Source organism: Pyrgilauda ruficollis, unplaced genomic scaffold (assembly GCF_017590135.1).
Source record: "Pyrgilauda ruficollis isolate IOZ18807 unplaced genomic scaffold, ASM1759013v1 scaffold16, whole genome shotgun sequence".
In the NCBI taxonomy this organism is placed as follows: Eukaryota; Metazoa; Chordata; class Aves; order Passeriformes; family Passeridae; genus Pyrgilauda; species Pyrgilauda ruficollis.
In genome coordinates, this window is record NW_024514764.1 from 13,734,677 (window position 1) to 13,755,869 (window position 21,193).

At 58.6% G+C, this 21,193-nt stretch overlaps 1 protein-coding gene across 5 annotated transcripts in view; it reads left to right on the top strand.

Moving 5' to 3' along the window:
- CAPN15 (calpain 15) overlaps nucleotides 1–18,002 on the top strand; it is a 56,359-nt gene extending 38,357 nt beyond the window's left edge. For 4 of the 5 annotated variants that reach the window (XM_041462515.1, XM_041462514.1, XM_041462518.1 and 1 more), the window contains 11 exons: nucleotides 3,796–5,290; nucleotides 8,592–8,800; nucleotides 9,005–9,188; nucleotides 11,872–12,095; nucleotides 12,975–13,100; nucleotides 13,711–13,863; nucleotides 14,015–14,176; nucleotides 14,815–15,041; nucleotides 15,232–15,392; nucleotides 15,653–15,831; nucleotides 16,083–18,002. In XM_041462515.1, the coding sequence (XP_041318449.1) occupies nucleotides 3,796–5,290; nucleotides 8,592–8,800; nucleotides 9,005–9,188; nucleotides 11,872–12,095; nucleotides 12,975–13,100; nucleotides 13,711–13,863; nucleotides 14,015–14,176; nucleotides 14,815–15,041; nucleotides 15,232–15,392; nucleotides 15,653–15,831; nucleotides 16,083–16,260 (3,298 nt within the window). In that variant the 3' untranslated portion in view covers nucleotides 16,261–18,002. Of the gene's footprint in view, nucleotides 1–3,795; nucleotides 5,291–8,591; nucleotides 8,801–9,004; nucleotides 9,189–11,871; nucleotides 12,096–12,974; nucleotides 13,101–13,710; nucleotides 13,864–14,014; nucleotides 14,177–14,814; nucleotides 15,042–15,231; nucleotides 15,393–15,652; nucleotides 15,839–16,082 lie in introns of all 5 variants that reach the window. The other variant, XM_041462517.1, reaches the window with a different exon arrangement.
- Nucleotides 18,003–21,193: the final 3,191 nt, after the last annotated feature.

Consider the following 21,193-nt stretch of genomic DNA (forward strand, 5'->3'; position numbering starts at 1 on the left):
ATGCCTGCCAATGTGGTGGTGCCTCCTGCCAGCTGATGTCTCCTGCCTTGGCTGGGGAGAGCTGCTGTAGTGGGAAGCACAGCCATGTGGATGCATCCCCATCCATGCTGCTGGACGTGTGGGGTTGTAGCCTGTTTCCCTGTCCTTGCACCCCAAGGTGCCCTTTTTGTGTGCACCCCAAACGAGCCTCCAGCAGCTCCACGCTGCCAGGATGCAGAGCGGAGCCCTGCGTCACCTTGCTCCCTGTGAAGTGTCCCCCAGGAAAGCCCTCCTGTGGGTGGATGCTGCCAGGTCCCTGGTTTCAGAGGAGCTCCTCTCCCACAGGAAGGTGGCAGGCAATGTTTATCTCAGTTGTGTTTGCTGGGGCTGGAGAGTGACTGTGTTAACACTCAGCAGATGGGCCTGGTGAATAGGTGCTGGAGATAACCCTATTTCCTCATTCAGCCTTGTTGCCTGCTGGGAAAGGAGCCAGCCAGGCTGTTTAAGGAGAAGTGTGGAGCTTGGACAGGCTGAGGATGGATTTCTCCTTCAGCTGGTTCAGTTCTGGGAGGAGGTTGTCGCTGTGGGACAGAGGCTGCTGCCACAACCCACCACGTTCTGGTACAGGTTGGACTATATAAAGGCAGGTTCCAGCCTGGTGCCTGCTGGGGTCTTTGGACCTTAAATTTTATTCCATTCCAGGCAGGGACTGGAATTGTCCATCAGTCCTAGGCAGGGTTGCAGGGAAAGCAGGCTGCACGCTGGTGTCCTGCCAGTTGCCAAGGCTGGGGGACTGGTGGCTGGGAACCCAGAACTGTGGGACACAGCTGAAGGTGTCCCATGTCCTCTGCCGTGCTGTGTGCCTCTCACTCACTTTCAGGGAAAACCATGTGACTGCTGGGCACCATGATGTGCAACAGAAGGCAGAGGAGTCTCCTGCCAAAGCTTGTCACACTGGTGGCCCTGCCACTACAGGACCTTTGAGGGAAGAGCTGACGGTCCTTCTGGAAGGCTTTTTGGTTTTCCTGAGAAAGTCAAGTAGGTGGAAATCCCAGCAGCAGCTGGGCAGTGTTAGGGGCCGACTCCTGTTGCAAGGGGCGAGAAGATGGGACCAGAAAATGTCACAGCTCCTCAGTGCCATTCCAGGACACTTCAGTGTCCTGGCTTCCATCTCCCTTCCAGCTGCCTGGAGCCTGGATCTCCCGCTCAGCCAAGTGAACTGGTGCTACCTTCTCTGAGCCTGCAGCTTGTTGCTGATGCCACATCAAGCAGGTCTGGTGATGTGGCTCATCCCAATGTCCCCTCGTGTAGTACTTCTGTCTATTAGGTTATCCTAGGTTTTCTCCTCTCTATGGAAGGAACAGGGTGATTCCTTCCACAGTCCCATGGTGGCACTGCTAGAAGCCTTTGCCTGCTGGGTAGGACTGTGGGTGTGTGAGGGATGTGAAGGAGGAAGATTGGTGGCTGTTGGTCCCAGTCCACAGAAAGCACTGCGGCATCCGTGTTTTGGGTGGATTTTTTGGAGCCAGTGCTCTCCTGCACTGTGTACACAGCATGGAGGAGGCTGGAGGTGGATGGCACAGGTTGCTGACAGCCTTCCCTTGCCTTTTGCTGATGCCTGTGGTTTGATGAACCTCACCAGTAAGACAAATGGATGTAACAGGGTCATGGTGCCCTTCATGGCCCCATTTGCTGCCAGAGCCGGGCAGCAGCTCCTTCCCCTGCTCTGCTTGAGGAATGATCTCCCTTTCAGATGTTGTGAACATAGTGCTGCCACAGGGGAGAGGGATGTACAGTGGCTCCCAGCTGTAGGACTTGAGGAAGAAAAATCAATGTTTGTATTTCTCTTAGCTGGGAATAACTCCAGTAAATAAACACCTTGCAGAGTTCAAATGATGCAGGCACCATATATGAACCAGAATGAATTTTCAAGCTCTCTCTTGCAATAAAATGGATTTCTTGATTTCAGGCTTTATTTAGAGAAGCGTTTGATTTAAGAAGGGAGTTGAAGGTTATATATGATCTCTGTGAGGTAGAGCTGCTCTTCCAGTGGCTGTGGAGTGTGGTGTAGAAATGTGGTTGGATTGCTGCTGCTGCTGGAGTGTTCCCAGGAGAGTTTCTCATGTACCAGCCAAAGGGAGGGTTACTTCCCTCCTCCCCAGAGGGGTTCTGGCTGCATCCTCTGCCCCTCCAGACCTCGCTGCTGCATTGCAGTCTGCTCAGAGCCTTGGGAAGCTGTGTGTGCAGGTGCTGCTGCTTGGGATTCTGGAGGCCAGCCAGAACCCAGTTCCTTCCACAGGCTGCACCGGCGTCACGGAGCTGTCTGTGCCTGCCCTTTATGGGATTAAACACCTTCTCCCCTTTGTTCCAGCCAGTGTGGTGGTTGAACTTGGTTGTTGTAGGGATGCTGGAGAGGGAGCCAGTGGTGAGCCCACTGAGGTGCAGCTCCCATGACTTAGGCTGCTCTTAGTCTCTGGAGGTCTGGCTTTGCTCTTCCTGGGAAGGGCTGAGGGCATGGGATGGGCTTGGAAGCTTCTTCTGCACAATTGGCCCTGTCTGTGGTCTCGGGCAAGCAGAGCAGGCTGGAAGGGCTTGGAAAGGACCTGCTCTGCTGGAGAGAGGCAGAGCTGACCTGGAGCTGGGATTTGAGATTGGATTTGTGACTTGGCCATCTTATCTGGGAGCAGGAGTGCATGGAGGGAGGGCTCCAGGCTCCCGGTGCATGCTCAAATGAGGGAGAGCTGGTTTGTTCTTATGTGAAGGAGGAAGAAGCAGAAAACTCTGCTTTAGCCCTACCTTTGCTCCAAGCTGCAGGAAATGACCCCAAGCAGGGGACAAAGGGCACCATGCAAGGCTGTTCTCAGTGTGAGTGCACACATGGCAGCCTGAAAGCACTGGGAGGGCTGCACGGGGGGAGTGCTGCTCCCTGCAACTCAGGGATTGCCATGGTCCATGGAGCTGCTGCTGCTGCTGCACTTTTAGAATATTGAACCTGACTAGAAAACATAATTGTGACTTCCTGCCCTAGGATGAGGTGGTTCTGTTGTGTGTTGGACCCATTCTTCCATCAGGGTTTCAGGCATTCCCAGGTAATGCTGGAGGTTGAAACCAAGGGCTGGTGCAGCCAGAAGGGCATTATGGCCTCTCTACTTCACAGATAAGTGGGGAAGCAGCTGGGGCTGGGACATGGTGCACCATGGAGCTGCTGCTTCCAGGCTCACTAGGCCAGGCTTCCAGCCCCAAAACCTACAGCCAGGTAGAAGCACCTCTGCACACCAAAGCCTGCCTGCCTTGGCTTGGTGGTGTCTGGTGTGGGATAACACAGTTATCCCAGTGTGGATAAGTGGTGTGGAGCTGAAGGGAGAGGAGGGAGACAGGAACAGAAAGTGAGACAGAGGTGGGGTGGAGCAGAGAAGGAGAAAAGAGTTGATGCTGGAACAGCAAGAAGGCAGAGCAGGGTGTCACCTCCTCCAAAGAGTTCCGAACGACCTGCAGACACACGAGGTTGCCAGGGTTGGGCACAAAGATGGTGTTTGCTTACCAGGGCACAACCCCACTGTGAGAATGGGGTCAATGGGTGCTGAGCTGCTTCTCTTGCCCTTCCTGGAGCATTTTGGATGGAAGCCAACACATTGCCATGCACCTAGAGAATTTGTCGGTGCCAGAGGAGCAAGCGCCAATAGAGCAGTGACTGGATTGGTGGTTGTTCCCTTCCTGGAAGCAAGGTCCTGACCATGCCAGCCCAGGAAACACGTGGTACCTCTGCGTATTGGGTGGCCTTGGCCTCAGCCTCACCCTGTGTCTTCTTTCTTGCAGCCACTCCCACTCTCCTGGCTCCATGGCTGCTGTCCGCGAGTGGTCCTGCACACGCTGCACCTTCCTGAACCCCGTGGGCCAGCGGCAGTGCTCCATCTGCGAGGCCCCCCGCCAGAAGCCCGACCTCAACCACATCCTGCGGCTCAGCGTGGAGGAACAGAAGTGGGCCTGTGCCCGCTGCACCTTCAGGAACTTTCTGGGCAAGGAAACCTGTGAGGTGTGTGGCTTCACCCCAGAGCCGGGGCCCAGTGGCTCCCCCTTGCCCGTCATCAATGGCATCTTGCCCAAGCCTGCCGTGCTGGTGGAGCCCAAGGGCATGTCCAAGGAGGAAGCTGCCAAGGCAGAAAGCAGCAGCGAGGACTCAGAGGGAAAGAGCCCCGATGAAGCAGAGCTGGAGAGTGGCTGGGCTTGCCAGCGCTGCACCCTGCACAACACGCCCGTGGCCAACTCCTGCTCTGCCTGTGGTGGCCCACGCAAGCTCTCCCTGCCCAAAATCCCACCAGAGGCGCTGGTCGTCCCTGAAGTCATCACCCCGGCCGGATTCCACATGGCCCCCTCCACCCCACAGCCTTCAGTCTCCGCAGAGATCTCTGATGGTGATGCCGTGGCCACCCAGGGCCCGGTGGCTATGGAACAAGAGGCCCAGAAGATACCAGCCTTCAGCCCCTTCTCCCCGGGGCTCCAGAACAACCCTGTGCCCCGAAGCCGGCGGGAGGTGCCCCCACAGCTGCAGATGCCGGGCCCCGAAGGCTCCCAGCCCGCAGCCACAGGCGCCGTGGGGCAGAAGGGCTCTCCCCAAGGTCAGGCCAGGGCTGCCCCTGCCGCGCGCTTCCCGGACCTGCTGTCCAACAAACGGCTGAGCGTGCTGGAGGAGGAGATGGAGGTCAGTCCGTCCCACTGGAAGTGCAGCTCCTGCTCGCTGCTCAACTCCTCCGGGGCCAGCAAGTGCGAGGTTTGCGGCACCCAAAAAGGCAGCGATACCATCAACCTGGTGGGGGACTCTGTGAGGTTCACCCCGTGCAGCCCCTCCAGCCCTGACTTCACCACCTGGTCCTGTTCCAAGTGCACCCTCAAGAACCCCACGCAGGCCCAGAAGTGCAAGGTGTGCGGCTCCTCCAAGCTGCACGGCTTCCAGGAGCACGGGGCGCCGGGCGAGCCGGCCCCGCGCTGCCCCGACTGCGGCGCCTGCGACAGGGCCGGCTGCTCTTGCGGCGCCAAGGCCCCGTCCGCGCGCAAGGTGGCCCGGCTCTTCCCGGCCCCGCTGCCCGGCGGGCAGGACAGGCCCGGCCAGTGGGCCTGCCCCGCCTGCACCCTGCTCAACGAGGTGAAGGCCAAGCACTGCGCTGCCTGCCACACTCCCCAGCAGTACGTGGCCCAGCACAAGGGCCTCAAGCCCCTCAAGAGGAGGGAGAGCATGCACGTGGAGAAGAGGAGGCAAACAGATGAAGGCGAGGCCAAAGCCCTGTGGGAAAACATCGTGACCTTCTGCCGGGAGGTGAGTGCTTGCTTGTTCCTGCCTCTCCCATAGATCTGGGGCAGCACCTTCCATGCCTTCGGTTCCAGGGATCTTCCCTTGCAACAGTTGGATGCTGGTTGTTAGCACTGAAATGTCATATTTTGGTGCAGAATGGTCTCCGGGGTGAAGACAGCCCATAGAGCCCACTCCTGGTGCAAGGGTGAGGAAGTCTAAAACCTAGTGCTAAACCTGTTAATTCTGAAACCCAGTGGTATTTTAAATTAGTGAGAGAGAGCTTCTGGGATGAAGGGGACATCCTTAGGTGGCCAGTCCATCTCCTTCCAGTGCCTAGTGGTGGGAAAGGCAGGGAGTGTGCCCAGGTTCACTGGTGGCACTGCTGTCTGTGGATGCAGGAAATCTGGGATGCAGCAAACAGAGGCTCAGGATGAGAGTGCAGGCAGAGGAACTGCTGCCACTGCCAGCAACTGCAGGTGTTACAGAACCGTAGGCTGGGCCTTGGCATTCTTGGTTGGGGTGTTGCAAATGCAGAGGTGCAGCACAAATAGCTCCCCCTGTTCTGGGCAGGCCAGCTGAGCTGTAGCTGTAGCCTGGCTCTAGTTGAAGGTCTCAGGAGTACGTGCCAGCACGCACCTTCCCTCTGTGAGGTATCTGTTCCAGTCAGTTGGGTTTCAGCCTCAAACACCACTCTGTTGGCCTCATTTTTTTTCCCTGTATGGCATTAAAAGCTCCTGTGAATGCTGCTTTCTCTGGCCTCCTTCTGGGGGAAGCCTCCAGCTCTTCTGGACCAGATGGAGAGGGAGTTGCAGTCCCATTTTGACGTACAGACAAGGCTTTTCCTGCCTGGTCTGAGGATCGTGTCCATCCCTGTGCCTCCACTGCACAGTCCAGGGAGCAGAGATGTTTGGCTCAGAGGGGAAGCGCTGAGAAAGATCTTATTTGGGCTTGTGGTTTTTTTAAATTGCTGTGTGTCCTTCCTAATGGCGTGGGTGTCTTTATAGCAGAGACCCAGATTCTGCTTATCCCCTTCTTTTAAGCGAGTGAATAGCCTCTTTTGTAGGCAGGGAACATCTGTTCCATCAGGAATCAGGCCTGAAGGATGAATCATGATGATGGCCAGGCTGAATTAGCAGCATGGCACTGCCAGGAAGGGGAGCCTGCCTTGCCCCGTCCCGCAGTGCTCGGCCAGAGCCTTGGCCAAGCCTCTTGTGCTCCTTAATCCACCTGTAATGGACTCTTAGGTCCACGTGGGCCGTCTCCCAAAAATCCCCCTCCACCCCACCCCCAGCTGTGCTCTGACACTGTTTAGATGCGAGGTCAGGCCTGGCAGCAGTGGAGGGACCGTGCTGCTCCGTGCCTGTGCTCGCCCTGTTCGCGCTGCTCCTGGTCAGGCTGGCCTGTGAGGTCCCTCCAAGCTCCCTGCAGCCCGAGCGCTTCCCAGGCTGCTCAGCCTTCCCCTGGAGGAGTCAGGCTGGCCAAGTTCTCCTCCATCTGTTGTCCCCCTGCCCCACGTCATGTGGAGCAGCATCTCTTGCTGCTCCCTCCCAGGATTTCTGCTTGAGCTCCTGCTGTGGGTTTTCCTTCCTCTGCTATTCCAGGGATGCCTCTTCCAGCCCTTCTCACTGTGTGGTCCCTATTTTAGCTTTACTCTTTCTCTTCTGTTGGGGATCAGTGCAGAGCTGACCTCTTCCACTGGAACCATGGAATCAGAATGGTTTGGGATACAAGGGACCTTAAAGCTCATCTCATTTCAATCCTGCCAACCCACCTCACCTTCCACCACACCAAGTTACTCCAAGTCCTGTCAAGACTGGCCTTGAACACTTCCACAGATGGGAAATCCACAGCTTCCCTGGGCAGCCTGTGCCAGGGCCTCCCCACCCTCACAGGGAAGAATTTTTCCCTAGTACCCAATCTAAATTTCTCCCCTTTTAGTTTAAAATTTTTCCCTTGTCCCATCACTGCTTGTCCATGTGAAAAATTGCTTTCCCTCTTACTAATAAGCCTCCTTTAGGCACTGGAAGGGGTCTGAGGTCTTCATGGGGCCTTCTCCAGGTGAAGACCCCCAGCTCTCTCAGCCTAGTTCCAGAGCAGAGGGGATCCTGCGCACAGAGCATCTCCATGGGGTCCCCTGGACTCGTTCTAACAGATCCACATATTTCTAAGGCTGAGTCCTCCAGAGATGGACAAAACTGGAGTCTCACAAGGGCAGAACAGAGGGAGAGAATCCTTCCCTTGTGTCCTCATAGCCCCGCACAGCAAGTTCCTGCAGAGCTTAGAGATCCATGTGCAGGGATGGGTCACATCCAGGTCCCCAGCCAGACTGTGACAGGCTGCTGGAATGGTGGCTGCCTCTCAGCTGCATGGGGCAGATGCTCCCCTGGAGCAGGACAGCTATTAGCTGAAAAACACCCTCCTGCAAAAGAGGAGCTGGAGTTGCTGATTGGGGCAGCACAAAGGAAGCATTCAGGTGGGATTGCCACAAAAGAGGAGGTCAACTACTAATTGGGTGTGCGTAAAGCTAATTTAAATCAGAGCCAGCTTTTGCTGAAAGAATTTAATTTAATTTAATTAACAATAACAAAGAAACACCTGTTGTCATTTCACCCTGTGTTAGACTGAAAAAGCCACCCTTCTCCCCCTGGTGAAATTCTGTGCTTCCATCCATGTGGTTAATGCCTATGGGATTACCTGCCCTTCCACCCATCCTTTTTATTTATTACGTAGCAGCTATTGCAGGAGGGCTGGGACTGGGATATCCTCACTCTGAAATTGCTTGCCTGGTTGTGGTCTGACTGAATGCAATTGCAAAAGCTGCCCCTCCCATCCCCCATGGATGTGCCTGGGGCTTGGCAGCCCAGCGTGTCCCCTCCGGGCAGGGACAAGGCTGGGTTGAGGTGTGTTTGCGTGCCAGGTGGCTCCTCGCAGCCTTGCTGTTTGCGGGCTTTGCTGCTTGTGGAGGCAGCCAAGGCCCCCCACAGCCCAGCTTTTAGCACCAGCACAAAGTGTGAGACGGTCCCTGCCCAGGGAGGCTCCTGTGAAACAGAAAAAGGAAGACTGGAGTCACAGCCCAGAGCTTGAAACCGGAGAGGTGAGCTTGAGGCAAGGCTGAATGCTGGACCTGAAGCACAAAAAGCATCTCTGCTGTTGCCTGCAGACACCAGCCTAGTCCTGCCCCCCTGCAGGGCTGAGAAGGGACTGCCTGGGCCAGGCAGGAAGGTCGGGTGCTCTGCTGTCTCTCAGGGGAGCAGAGGGAGGCTCTCCAGGCCCCCAAGTCCCATGTGGCTCCAATTGATGCTCTCCTTGCCTTTTGCCCTCACAGAACAAAGTCAATTTTGTGGACGACAGTTTCCCTCCTGGGCCCAAGTCCGTGGGGTTCCCGGAGGGTGACAGCGTGCAGCAGCGGGTCAAGCAGTGGCTGCGGCCCCACGAGATCAACTGCAGCATCTTCAAGGAGCGCTCAGTGAAGTGGTCGGTGTTCCGCACGCCGCGGCCCTCGGACATCCTGCAGGGACTGCTGGGAAACTGCTGGTAAGGGCGAGTGACCCTCCTGCCCCTTCTCTCTTTCCCCCCCTCTTACTCCAGCTCCAGCTCGGCCCCCTCAGCCCTACTCAAACCCATTTATGCCCCCAGGCTGTAGCCCATGCTCTGCCTCACCCCCTCCCAGTGCTGTGTGGCCGGGCAGCTCCCGCTGCCTGCCCGTGCCGCGCTGAGGCCGCCCCGCCTGCCTGGCAGGTTCCTGAGCGCCCTGGCCGTGCTGGCCGAGCGGCCCGAGCTGGTGGAGAGGGTGATGATCACCAGGACGCTGTGCCCCGAGGGCGCCTACCAGGTGCGGCTGTGCAAGGACGGCACGTGGACCACGGTGCTGGTGGATGACATGCTGCCCTGCGACGAGTGCGGCTACCTGCTCTTCTCCCAGGTCAGTGCCACGGCAGCACAGGGGTGGGCAGTGCTCCAGGGCTCAGGGAGGCTCGTCCCAGACTCTCAGGAGAGGCAGTGGGAAGAGGCACTGCTGGGGTTCATGTGAGGCCCCTACTTCATGCTGTGTTTACAGTCATAGAGTCACTAAGGTTGGAAAAGGCTCTGGAGATCATCAAGTCCAACTACTGATCAAATACCCCCTGCCCACTAAACCATGCCACAAAGTACCACATTGACTTGTTTTTTTGAATGTTCCCAGGGATGGTGACTCCACCAGTGCCCTGGGCAGCCCATTTCAATACCTGACCACCTTTCTTTAAGGAATTTTCCCAATATCCAAGCTAAACCTCCTGTGGTGCAACTTGAGGGTGTTTCCTCTTGTCCTGTCCCTGTTCCCTGGGAGCAGAGCCTGGTTGCCCCCTCCTGTCAGGGAGTTGTACAGAGCCAGAAAGTCCCTCCTGAGCCTCCTTTTCTCCAGGTGAGCCCCCACTCCAGCTCCCTCAGCTGCTTCTGGTGCTCCAGCCCCTTCCCCAGTTCTGTTCCTTTCTCTGGACACATTCCAGCCCCTCAATGTCCTTCCTGTCGTGCCAGGTGCCATTGACCTTCTTGCCCACCTGGGCACATCTGACTCATGTTCAGCTGCTGCCAAACAGCACTCCCAGGTCCTTTCCCAGCAGGTACTTCCCAGCTGCCCCAAGCCTGGAGCTGCCAGGGCATGCTGTGACACAAATGGAAGATCCAGCACGGTTGCACCCTGTTTGCAGCTCAGGACACTGCTCTTTACTGTGTCCTCAAGACAGCTGAATTTTTTGAAGCCATAATATCCATCTATTTAGGCCCCTTTTGGCATTTCCCAGGCTGCAGTGAAGAAGGTTCATTTACAGTTGCTTTTCCCTCACTCCTTGCACCACAGCCACTTCACTTGCAGGGAAAGCCACCCTTACCCTTCATATAAAAGGAAAACATTTTAACCTGTGTTTTGCACTGCGAGGGACTGAGTGAAAGCTGTTTCTTTCCTCTGAGGGGAGGTCTGGCAGCTTGGCTGTGCCAGGGAGGGCCTGTGGAGAAGGAGGGGATGGCACATGGAGCAGCCTGTTCCAAACCAGTGCCCAGTTGCTCTGAGCACACTGGGGTGGCATCTGCTCGGGTCAGTGGAGCTCCCTCAGCCCCTCCAGGACACTGCTCTGCCCTGCCCTGCCTGCCAGACCCGGGGGCTCTTGCTGGGATCATGTCCATGAAGGAGACTGAGAACGTCTCTATTGAAAGTCGGGGCAAAATCTGCCAAAGAAAACAAAGTACCACTGTCAGGAGGAGACAGGGACTGGGACTGCTGGCTTGGATTTCATGCTGCAAATCCAATCCTCTGGGTTTTGACACACAGCCATGTCAGGACAGGACTCAAACTTTGGAGAAGGGAAGAAGAAGGAGTTTGTGTCTACATTCTGCCTCTCAGTAGACAGAGGATACAGATGCATTTCATTATTTCAGCATAAGATTTACCTGTCTTGGTTTTTACCTTTTCCTTCCATCTTTCATGAATTTCAAGTCTGCTTTTGGAGCTTTTTTAAGATTGGAGGTTTTCACATGGGCTGGACTTGCCTCTGTTTCCAGGGGCATCTGAATCGTGATGAGATTTTTCTGCTGAGTGTTCAGCTGTGGGAGCTGGATGTGGGGGATATAAAAGGAAAATCAGAGTTTTAAAAATAAAAGAAAATCAGGCTCTTATCTGAGCTCCCTGGCTGTGGTTCAGGCAGAAATAAACAACATGGATTTTGTTAAGTGAGGGACCCAAAAACCAGCAAAAAGCACTTTTAAGCTCTCTTTATCCGCCAGAAAGAAATCTTCACTGCCCTCCTTTCCTCTGCCAGCTCTTGGCTGCCACCTGTGAGTCACACAGGCACAATGTACCAGTGATTTTCCCTGCTGCTCTCCAAGCACCGGATACCAAACCCCATTTGCTGGGAAAAATCTTGTAATTAGGCCTTGTAGTTACGCCCTGTGCTGGAGTAGAGGACTTTGCCAGTCCAAGTTTTTGGAGCTTGTCCTTGAAGCAGTGTCTGTGTTCCCTGGGTGGAATCCAATCAGTTCCGTGGCCGGGTGCGCTCTGGGAACCTCCTCTGCCAAAGGGATGTTGGTTTGGGTTTGCAGAGGTGTGTGAGTTAAAGGCAGCTGTTCCAGATGTGCTCCACATCACAGAATCCTAAATGTCCTGAGTGGGAAGGGACCCACAAGGATTATGAGTCCAACTCCTGGCCCTGCACAGACACCCCAACAATCCCACCTGCTGCCTGAGAGCATTGTCCAAATGCTCCTTGAGCTCTGGGAGCATTGGTGTCCTCTTCCATTATTAAATGGTTCTAAGTTCAGGTTGAAGTGGACAGAGGAGGCTCAGGGGGGGCCCCCACCCTGCCAGCCTGATTGCTGGGCACCTCAGGGTACAGCTCTGTCAGCACCCAGGCTTCTTGGGTTTTCATTCCAGGGCTTCTTCCCAAGGGGAATTGAACTCTGCAAACAAAACACTGAGCAAAGAGCGAACGAGTCACCCATGGCCAAGGGGACCAGCTGCTGGCTTGGCCTTGCTGCTCCTGCCTCTCCAGCCCCAGGATGGCTGGCAGGGATGGCTGTGAGGGGCTGTCCCACCTCCTGCCCGGGGAGTGACGTGTCCCTCCCTCTCTCTGCAGGCCCAGAGGAAGCAGCTGTGGGTGGCCCTCATTGAGAAGGCGCTGGCCAAGCTGCACGGTTCGTACTTCGCCCTGCAGGCCGGGCGTGCCATCGAAGGCCTGGCCACGCTCACGGGAGCACCCTGCGAGAGCCTGATGCTGCAGGTCAGCTCCACCAACCCTCGCGAGGAGCCCATCGACACTGACCTCATCTGGGCCAAAATGCTGAGTTCTAAGGAGGCTGGGTAAGACGAGGCAGGAGCAGGGATGCTGGAGAGGGGAGTGAGGGGGAGCATTCTTGTCTTGAGAGGCTCAGGAGAGGGGTTACTGCATTAGCTGGGGTGGAGTCCACCACCCTTGCTACTCATGTGGAGCATTGGTGGAGCTCCCACTCAAAACTCTAAGAAATTATTTCTCCTGTGAATGATTCTCAAATGAAATTAAGAGCCTGGTGAACTTCTCCTGCACATCACTGCTGTCTTGCAGGAGTTAGGAAGTGGCACTGAGCCCACTTGCTTTGTTTTGAGCTTCTCTGTGTGAATGCTTGACCCTGCTCGTGTCTCCCAGCCATATGTGACATCTTTGCTAACGACACTTGGCTAGCACTGGTCTAGAGGGGGCACAGCCAAAGTAGAGACCTCTTGCTCATCACTTGGGCAGGAGGGCAGCTGGGTTGGCTGAAGGCTGGGGTATGGGGCCACATGGATGGATAGCTTCCAGCACGTGGTGTCTCCCTAAACCTGACTGCTGCAGACCTCCTGCCCCAAATAGTGTCCTCACCCCTGCCAGCTTGTCTAGCTGATGGACTACCTGCTTTTCTCCGTGGCTTTCTGCCAGCCAGCAGAAGTGGGCAGGACCCTGGGGCCTGGTAGAAATTGGGGGAGGTTTGGGGCAAAGCTCCCCAGTGCAGAGCAGCTCTCCTTGGAGCCTGGGCTCAGCGTGCACGTGGGCAAGGGGAGGGAGCTCTGGCCGGTGGGGCTGGGCACTGCCTGGGGAGTGTTGTTGCAGAGAGGGAGCATCCAGGAGCCTCCTGGGAGGAAGCTGTCCCATGCCTTGAGTGACAGGGATGAGCTTCCCCCAGGCCAGGCCTGGCAGGACCCCGAGGGTTTGCTGTCCCCGTGCAGGTTCCTCATGGGCGCGTCCTGCGGCGGAGGCAACATGAAGGTGGATGATGTGGCCTACGAGAGCATGGGGCTCCGACCCCGGCACGCCTATTCCATCCTGGACGTGCGGGATGTCCAGGGCTTCAGGTGAGCTCAGGCTGGAGCCTGCCATGCCACTGCAGCTGCCCCTGCCAGCAGACCCAGCAGAAAACCTGGGGACAAATAACTGAGGGCATGGTGAACAGGACCCTGGGGACTCTTTGGTTTCCCATCCTCATGGCCAGCAAGGATGACACCATCCTAGGCTGTCACATAAATGCTGTTATCATATGAGCTGCCCTTGCCTGGTGCTGGCTCCACGTCCAGGGGTGGAATGTTTGACCTGGTCTCACAAGACACAGTGGACTGAGTTGAGCTCTCACTTTGGTGAGGTGCTCAGAGCATTTGCTCATCTTTGAATGGAGGTGGGATAGAAATGGGTGCCACCCTGACAGCTGGGCTGCTATAGAAAGCTGTATTTTCAGTCATGTCACTCTCAGCAGCCTCTCCCCTGCTGAGCCCCTTTGGGCGGGGAAGGGCAGAGGGAGCAGCAGCAGGAACAGAGCTGCAGAACAGGGACATCTGGGGCCACGGTGACACATTAGTTCTGGGATAGTTTGAGAGCTTTGGAAGGCAGGAGTCTCAGGGTGTCCTTTATGGGGGGTAGGCTGGGTCTCCCAACCCTCCTGGGTCTCTGACACTTTTCCCCTTCCCCCAGGTTACTGCGCCTCCGGAATCCCTGGGGCCGCTTCTCCTGGAACGGCAGCTGGTCAGACGAGTGGCCGCACTGGCCGCTCCCCCTGCGCCACGACCTGATGCCCCATGGCAGCAGCGAGGGCGTCTTCTGGATGGAGTACAGCGACTTCATCAAGTATGGCACCACCAGAGCAGAGCTGTGGGGTGGGGAACGGGGCAGGGATGGAAAATGGGACATGGGGTCACGATGGGGCAGGTGGGACCGGTCATCCCTAGGGAATGTCCTGCAGTGTGCTCCATTGGGACTGAGCCCAGCTTCCCCATAGGTATTTTGACTCCGTGGATATCTGCAAGCTCCATTCGGACTGGCACGAGGTGCGTGTGCAGGGCATGTTCCCCAACAAGGCCAACGGGCCGGTGACGGTGACGTCGCTGACGGTGTTGGAGCGCGCAGCTCTGGAGTTTGCCCTCTTCCAGGAGGGCAGCAGGTGAGCTGGGCAGGGCAGCAAAACTGGGGGGGGCTCAGCCTGGAGAAAAGTATGCTCGGGGGGACCCTCCGGCTCTGCACAACTCCCTGACAGGAGGGTGCAGCCACGTGGGGGTCAGGTTCTGCTTTCAGACAGGACAAGGGTAAAGGGCCTCAAGTTGCACCAGGGGAGGTTTAGCTTGGATATTGGGGAAACTTTCTTCACTGAAAGGGTGGTCAGACCCTGGCACAGCTGCCCAGGGCAGTGATGGAGTCCCCATCCCTGGAAGGATTTAAAAACCTTGTGGATGTGACACTTGGGGACATGGGTTAGTGGTCACCTTGGCAGTGCTGGGTTAATGGTTAGTTAATGGTCTTGATGATCTTAGAGGACTTTCCCAACAGTAATGATTCCACAGTTCTGTGGTTCTGTGGGCCCAGAAGAAATCCAGACACATTGGCATCTCGCCACATGGCATCCCCCAGGGTCACAGAGCTCAGGCATGGGCCCTCATCACCATCTCTCCAAATCTTGGGAACTGCCTATGTTTGGCTGGAACCCAGCTCCTGAATGCAGGGCTGGTTCCTGGGGCAGTGGGATAGCTCTTCCCTGGATCTGCTGCCTGTGTCCTGGGTGACATGTGATCCTTCCTGGCACAGGAGGTCAGACACGGTGGACAGCCACTTGCTGGACTTGTGCATCATGGTTTTCCGGGCCACCTTCACCAGTGGGAACAAGCTGAGTCTGGGCCGGCTGATGGCCCACAGCAAACGAGCCGTCAAGAAGTTCGTCAACTGCGACGTGATGCTGGAGCCGGGTGAATACGCCGTCGTGTGCTGTGCCTTCAACCACTGGAGCACTGCCCTGGCCGGCCCTGCTGCCCAGGGTGAGGGGATGGAGGGGCCCTGGTGGAGGGAGAGGTGCCAAAGCCCTCAGTCCTGCTCATGGGAACCTTCTTGAGGGTGGAGGTTGCCTGTTGCATGTTGCACATGCATCAGTCCTGGAGCACCACGCTTCTGGGGATTGTGGGCTTAGTGACAGTTCCCTGATCCTCGTTCCTCTGGGTGTCTCTGCAGCTTCCAGTCCCACCAGCAGCCGACCAGCCACTGATTATTCCAGCTACATCCTGGCTATCTACAGCTCCCGCCTGGTGATGGTGGAGCAGGTGGAGGCACAGCCCACCACGCTGGCAGATGCCATCATCCTGCTGACTGAGAACAAGGGCGAGCGCCACGAGGTGCGTGGGGGGCACAGGGTGGGGGCTGCAGTGGGGAGGGGAGTGATGCTGCCAGAGGGAGCCTGGACCTGTGGGGTCCTTTGGCAGGGGTTGGGCAGGGCTGTGCCAGCTCTGGCTGCCACCCCTGGATGCCCACCCCCTTTGCCCCCTGGGGCAGCATGGGCTGCCCTTGGCTAGAGTGGAGGATGCCAGTGCAGGGGTTTTGATTTGGGGATGGGGGTGCCCAGAGGTTTCACCCCCTTCCCTGCTGTCTGCCCCAGGGCCGTGAGGGGATGACCTGCTACTACCTGACCCACGGCTGGGCAGGGCTCATTGTGGTGGTGGAGAACCGGCACCCCAAGTCCTACCTGCACGTGCAGTGCGACTGCACCGACAGCTTCAACGTGGTGTCCACGCGCGGCAGCCTCAAGACACAGGACAGCGTCCCCCCCCTGCACAGGTCTGGGGTAGGCTGGGGTGGGTCATGGGGGCTGCCATGGGGCTGGCAGGAGGCTGAGAGAAAGGCAGAGCCGGGGCTGGCAGGGAGGCATGGACAGGGTGGGATTCCTAGGGCAGAGGTGGGATTCCTGGGGCAAAGGTGGAATTTCCAGGGCAGAGATGGGATTTCCAGGACAGAGGTGGGATTCCTGGGTCAGAGGTGGGATTGCAGGGGTGGAGGCTGCTGCCCTGAGCCCGTGGCTCTCTCCACAGGCAGGTGTTGGTGATCCTGTCCCAGCTGGAGGGTAATGCTGGCTTCTCCATCACGCACCGCCTGGCGCACCGCAAAGCCACCCAGGCCTTCCTCAATGACTGGATGCTGACGAAGGGCACCCACAACCCGCTGCTCACGCCCGAGGTCGCTGGGCTGCACGGCCCCCGGCCCCTATGACAAAGAGCCTCCCCCTCCCCGTCCCGCTGCCCCGTTCCTGTCACCGAGCCTCTGGCCCGGGGTGCCCCCCGAGCCACCAGCGCTGAGCTGTGGGGCAGAGCTGGACTGGCACCCCCAGCACTTTGCCCCACGCCGCGGGGCTGGGGCGAGTTCTCAGAGCCAGCACCAGCCCTGCCCGCTGCCCTGGCACCGCTGCCCCACGCACTTTACGAGGAGCGGCCGGGGGCACGAGGCCATCTCAGGATCCCACCTGCCCCTTCCTGCGCTGGGCCCGGTGCCCTCTGCCCGCCCCGGGGACTGTGGGAGAGGGAGGGGCTGGAGGCTGCTGTCAAGACCCTTCCCAGGCACCACGCTCAGGACTCTGCCCCTTCCCGTAGCACCAGGGCACTGGCGCTGCAAAAAGAAGAATATACCTCTGATGTCTGTCCGTCTGTGTGACCCTCCGTCTGTCCCTGGGCCCTTCCCTCTGTCTTGTTGCCCCCTTTGTCTGCTACCAGGACCAGCGTGGTGCTGAGGCTGGGCTGGGGGGTACCAGGGTCACGCTGCCATGGTGCCACCCATGCCAGGGGACCCCCCACCCATCCCGGGTGCTGGGTCTGGTGGGGAGAGGGCACAGGTTTGTTGCAGAAAGCTGCTGCTGAGGGGGTTATGCTGTAATGGGGGTGAAACTCAGAGGTTTCACCACCTCCTGCTCAGCTCCGGGTGGGGAGCAGGGTCTCGGGGTGCTGCAGAGAGGGGCTGCGGCCCGGGGCCCCTCTCCCTGTCACACAAGTGTTACTATGCAAAGGCGGCTGGTGGGAGCAGTGCCTGGAGAGAAGCCATGGCCCGAGCTGCCCCCTGGCACTGCCCTGTGGGCTCCCTGTGCCCCATGGAGGGAGGCTGGGCAGCAGGTACCGACCCGGGGTCAGGCAGCAGTTCCCTGGAATTACCACGAGTCCATGTGCTGGGGAAGGGGTGGTTTTGGGGGGAAGCAGAGAGCCCCCTCCTCCAGAGCCCCAGTGCTGTGGGAGGCAGTGAGCACAAGGCAAAGGCTGCACCTCGGCGTGCTGCTGGCCCTGTGGGTGCTCCAAGGTGGGGGCTGATCCTGGGGGGAGCTGCACCCCACATTTTCAGGGCTTCGTGGCTCTCTGACTTGATGTGTGTGTGTGTGTGTGTGTGTGTATGTGTGTGTGTGTGTGTGGTTTGGGGGTTCCCCTGTGTACTGTCTCCTTCCTGAGCTGTGTGGACTTTACAGCTGAGGTGGGGCGATGGGCAATGCTGGGCCCTGTTCTGGCAGGGACTGTGCTGGGGGATCCTGCACCCCAAACCTTGCGCCCCAAACCCTGCACCAGCAGCTGGGCTGGGCAGGGGGTGAGGGGGGCTCTGCCCAACCTGTCCCTCTGCGTCCCCTGGGGATTGGGGGTGGCAGGGGGGGTGGGCTGCCCGGGCACCCTCCCAGCCCCCCCAGCTGGGGCTGCTGAGCCAAGCTCTGTCCGTATTTCTGTTTGTTGATCTGTTTTCTCTCTTTCCAGCTCCTTCCTCCTTGGGATGATTTGTCCTTCACTTTTTTTTCTCCTCTCTCTTTCTGTCTTTCTGAGCTGTGAATATTTTTAACCCTGTAAATACTGTCCAGCTCTTCAGAATCATAGGATATTTTATCAATTGTAAATCAGATCAGTAATCCCTGTATGATATGAATTATCCATGGGTGGTTTTCAAACTCAGGTTCTGATGGACCAAATAAAGTTTTGTTTTTTACTGAAGCTGCCTGCTTTTGCTGTGGAAGGGACAAAAGGGATGAGTGGGCTGGTTTGGGGGTCAAAGCAATGAGTCTTGAAGGCATTTCCCTGGAGCACTGACACTCGCTGCTGGGGGGAGAGCTGAGCACCAATAAGAGGGGAATTCGAAGTTTTCCCGCACTTGGGGGTGCGGGAGTGTAGATAGGGGCGGAAATAAAGCAAAACAGAAGCAAAATCCAGAAATTCCCATGAAATGAGCGGTGTTCTCGGAGGGCCGAGCAGGACCGTGCCGTGGCCGGGAGAGGGCACCCACCATCCGCCTGGATGCTCTCCCGCTCGTGCCTCAGTTTCCCCACCCGTTCCATGCCGGCCCTGCCCGCTGCATGCCCGGCACCGTGCCCAGGCTGGGGCTGCAGGAGCAGCTCCCTCCTCGCAGCACCCAGGGCAGCAGCCCTGCTCCCTTGCCGTGCCTTTGTCCGGCGGCAGGGCCGCCTGGCGCGGGGAGAGCTTTCCGGCTGAGCGGAGGCGGCCGGCTGCCAGCCCGCTCTTGCCCGGGGTGGGCACCTTGAGACCAGTAGGGAGAGACAGAAGGAGAGGATTTCGCTCTTTCTTACAGCAACTTGTAATAGATTTTTCCGGGCGAAACATCTTTGCATTCAGGAGGCCCTGTCACAAGCCATCAGCCTCAGCCAGGGAGAAACAGATGGAGAGTTAATTTTGGCGGGGAGGGCACTGCCACGCTCCCTCCTCTCCCTCAGTCTGTTTGGGGAGCGGAGCCGGCTTTAACCCTCGCGGCCGTGCAGCCCCTCGCTGCCGCCTCCTGGCGACCCCGGGGGGCTGTGGGGCCACCACGGGTCCCCCCGCCCACGCTGTGCTGCTCAGTGCCAAGGACACGCCGGGACATCTCAGCGCAGTGACCTGCTGGTGGCTCTTGTCATGACGAGCAGCCCAGGTGGGTGATCGTGTCCTGCCTTCCCACGGCCACGGCTCCGCCCTGGTGAGCCCCGCGCCTGCCAATGCACCGGGAGCAAATCCGGCCGTGGCAGGAGGTTGGCACGGCAGTGCCCGGTGCAGCCGGGGCCGCTCGGGTGGGCTGGTGGTGGAGGGGACACTATCTCCCAGGAGAAGGCACATGTGTGGCAGTGAGGGCAGTGATTCTGTCTGGACACTTTGGGAGCCCTCAGAACACCCCCAACACCACAGACCAGGCTGAGAGCTGCGGTGTAGCCATGGAAGGGGTGGAGGTGAAATCAAACCCTAATTGTACCCAGTTCCCAAGGGCTGAAGCAGCATTAACTGCTTTATAATTACAAATAATTGTGTGGCAAAAGATAAAATTGTGTTTGACACATCAGCTCTGGAGGAGGGTGTTGCTTCATCAGGAAATTTGTCATCCCTTGGCTCTGTCAGTCTTAAGCCTGAGGTCTGAAGGGGGAGATGGGGATGGGCAAAGGGAGCAGCAGATCAAGGGAAGGATGGATGGAAGGGAAGGATGGACAGCAGGACACTGTGGAGGGGAGATAGAGGAGGAGTGCTGTGGTACTGAGCCGTGTGAAGAGCAGAGGCACAGGTGTGACAGCTGAGGCAGGGAGCAGGCAGGGGTTGTCCCACTGCCCTGGCACGGCTGTGACTCCTCACTCAAGGGGCTGAGCCTGCAAAAATGGCAGCACAAGTCACCCCAGGGGTGTCCCCGCACCAGCTCATCTGGTGGGACAGCGTGAGCAGGGCAAGCTGCCGGGGCCATGTGAGCCCACCCCAGTGCAGCTGCTGTCCCGCGGGTCCCCTCCACCTGCAGGGCTGGTGCTGCTCCTCCCTGGGCACACCCTAGGATGCTCGGGCAAATGAAGGCAAAGAGTTGGCAGGCCCTGGCACAGGGTGCCCAGAGCAGCTGTGGCTGCCCCTGGATCCCTGGCAGTGTCCAAGGCCAGGCTGGATGGGGCTTGGAGCAGCCTGGGACAGTGGGAGGTGACCCTGGCCGTGGCAGGGGGTGGAACGGGATGGGCTTTAATGTCCCTTCCATTCCAAAATAGACTGGGATTCTCTGAGGCAGTCGCTGTCTCATCAGCACGGTCACCATCCCTCGACCTGCTGAGCCCGGGGAAACCCCCGGAGGCAGAGCTGGGAATGGGGTCCTGGCTGCGGGACCGGCCGGGCTCCGGCCGCCCGTCAGGCCCTGCTCGGGAGGGGGCATGTCAGGGAGCGAGAGCTCCAGCGCTCTCTGTGATTCACTCTGACTATAATGGGAGCTGCTGGTGAATATTTTATGGCTCCCACAGGGCAGATAGAACATATTGTGCATTTTACGCCACAAATCTCCGCCTGGAGACAGAGGGAAGCTTAAAAAAGAGCAGCACCAGCACAGCGCTGGGTTGAGGGGGGCAGAGCGGCAGCGCCGGTGCCAGCGTGAGCATCGCAAGGATGTTGTCGCCCACGTCCGTCACCCTCCCGGGGGTGCCGATGGGTGCCCCCGCCCAGCTCCGGCCGGGCACGGGGGCTGCTCCGCGGCCGCAGGACCGGGCTGCGGTGGGCGGCTGCGGCGGCTGCGGCGGCTGCCCCGGGCCAGGCCTGGCAGCTCTGCGGCTCTGCGGCGCAGGAGAAGTGCTTTGCCCGGGGCTGAGCCCTGCAGGAGGGTCCCTGCCTGCGCCCCGGCCTGCCTTCCCCTTCGTCAATAATGCAGCCGCTGCCCCGGGCGCCCGCCGGCGCTGCCCGCAATAATGGATCGGGATGCGAGCGGCCCCCTCCTCATCCTCCGCTGCGCCCCGCGCTCTGCCAGGAGCTGCCGAACCACGGAGGAGCGCTCACCTTCACCGGCACCAGCCGCTGCTGCTGCCCGGCCGGCAGGCCCAGGGACGGGGGCTCCCTGCAGGCAGCCCCATCCCCAGCCCGGCACGCCGGGGAGCGGGAGCCGCTGGGGCCGCAGCTCCGGCTGGGCGCGCTCAGGAAGGACACGGGGCACGGCCACCACTGGCACCGTGTGCCAGCAGGGAGGCTCGGGCTGGGACTCCTGGTCTTGCTGAGGGGCTGTGCGTGCATGGGTGAGCTCTGGGTGCCAGGGTGCTCATCCTGCGTCCCTCGAGCCCGCTCCATGCCAGGCAGGGAAACGCCACTGGTCCTGCAGCTGCCTGCACCCACCTGCGCTGGGCTGCAGCGGGGGGAGGTACCTCGGACCACGGCAGCAGCTGGAAAGAGGAGGAGGAGGAGGATACAGGCACCAG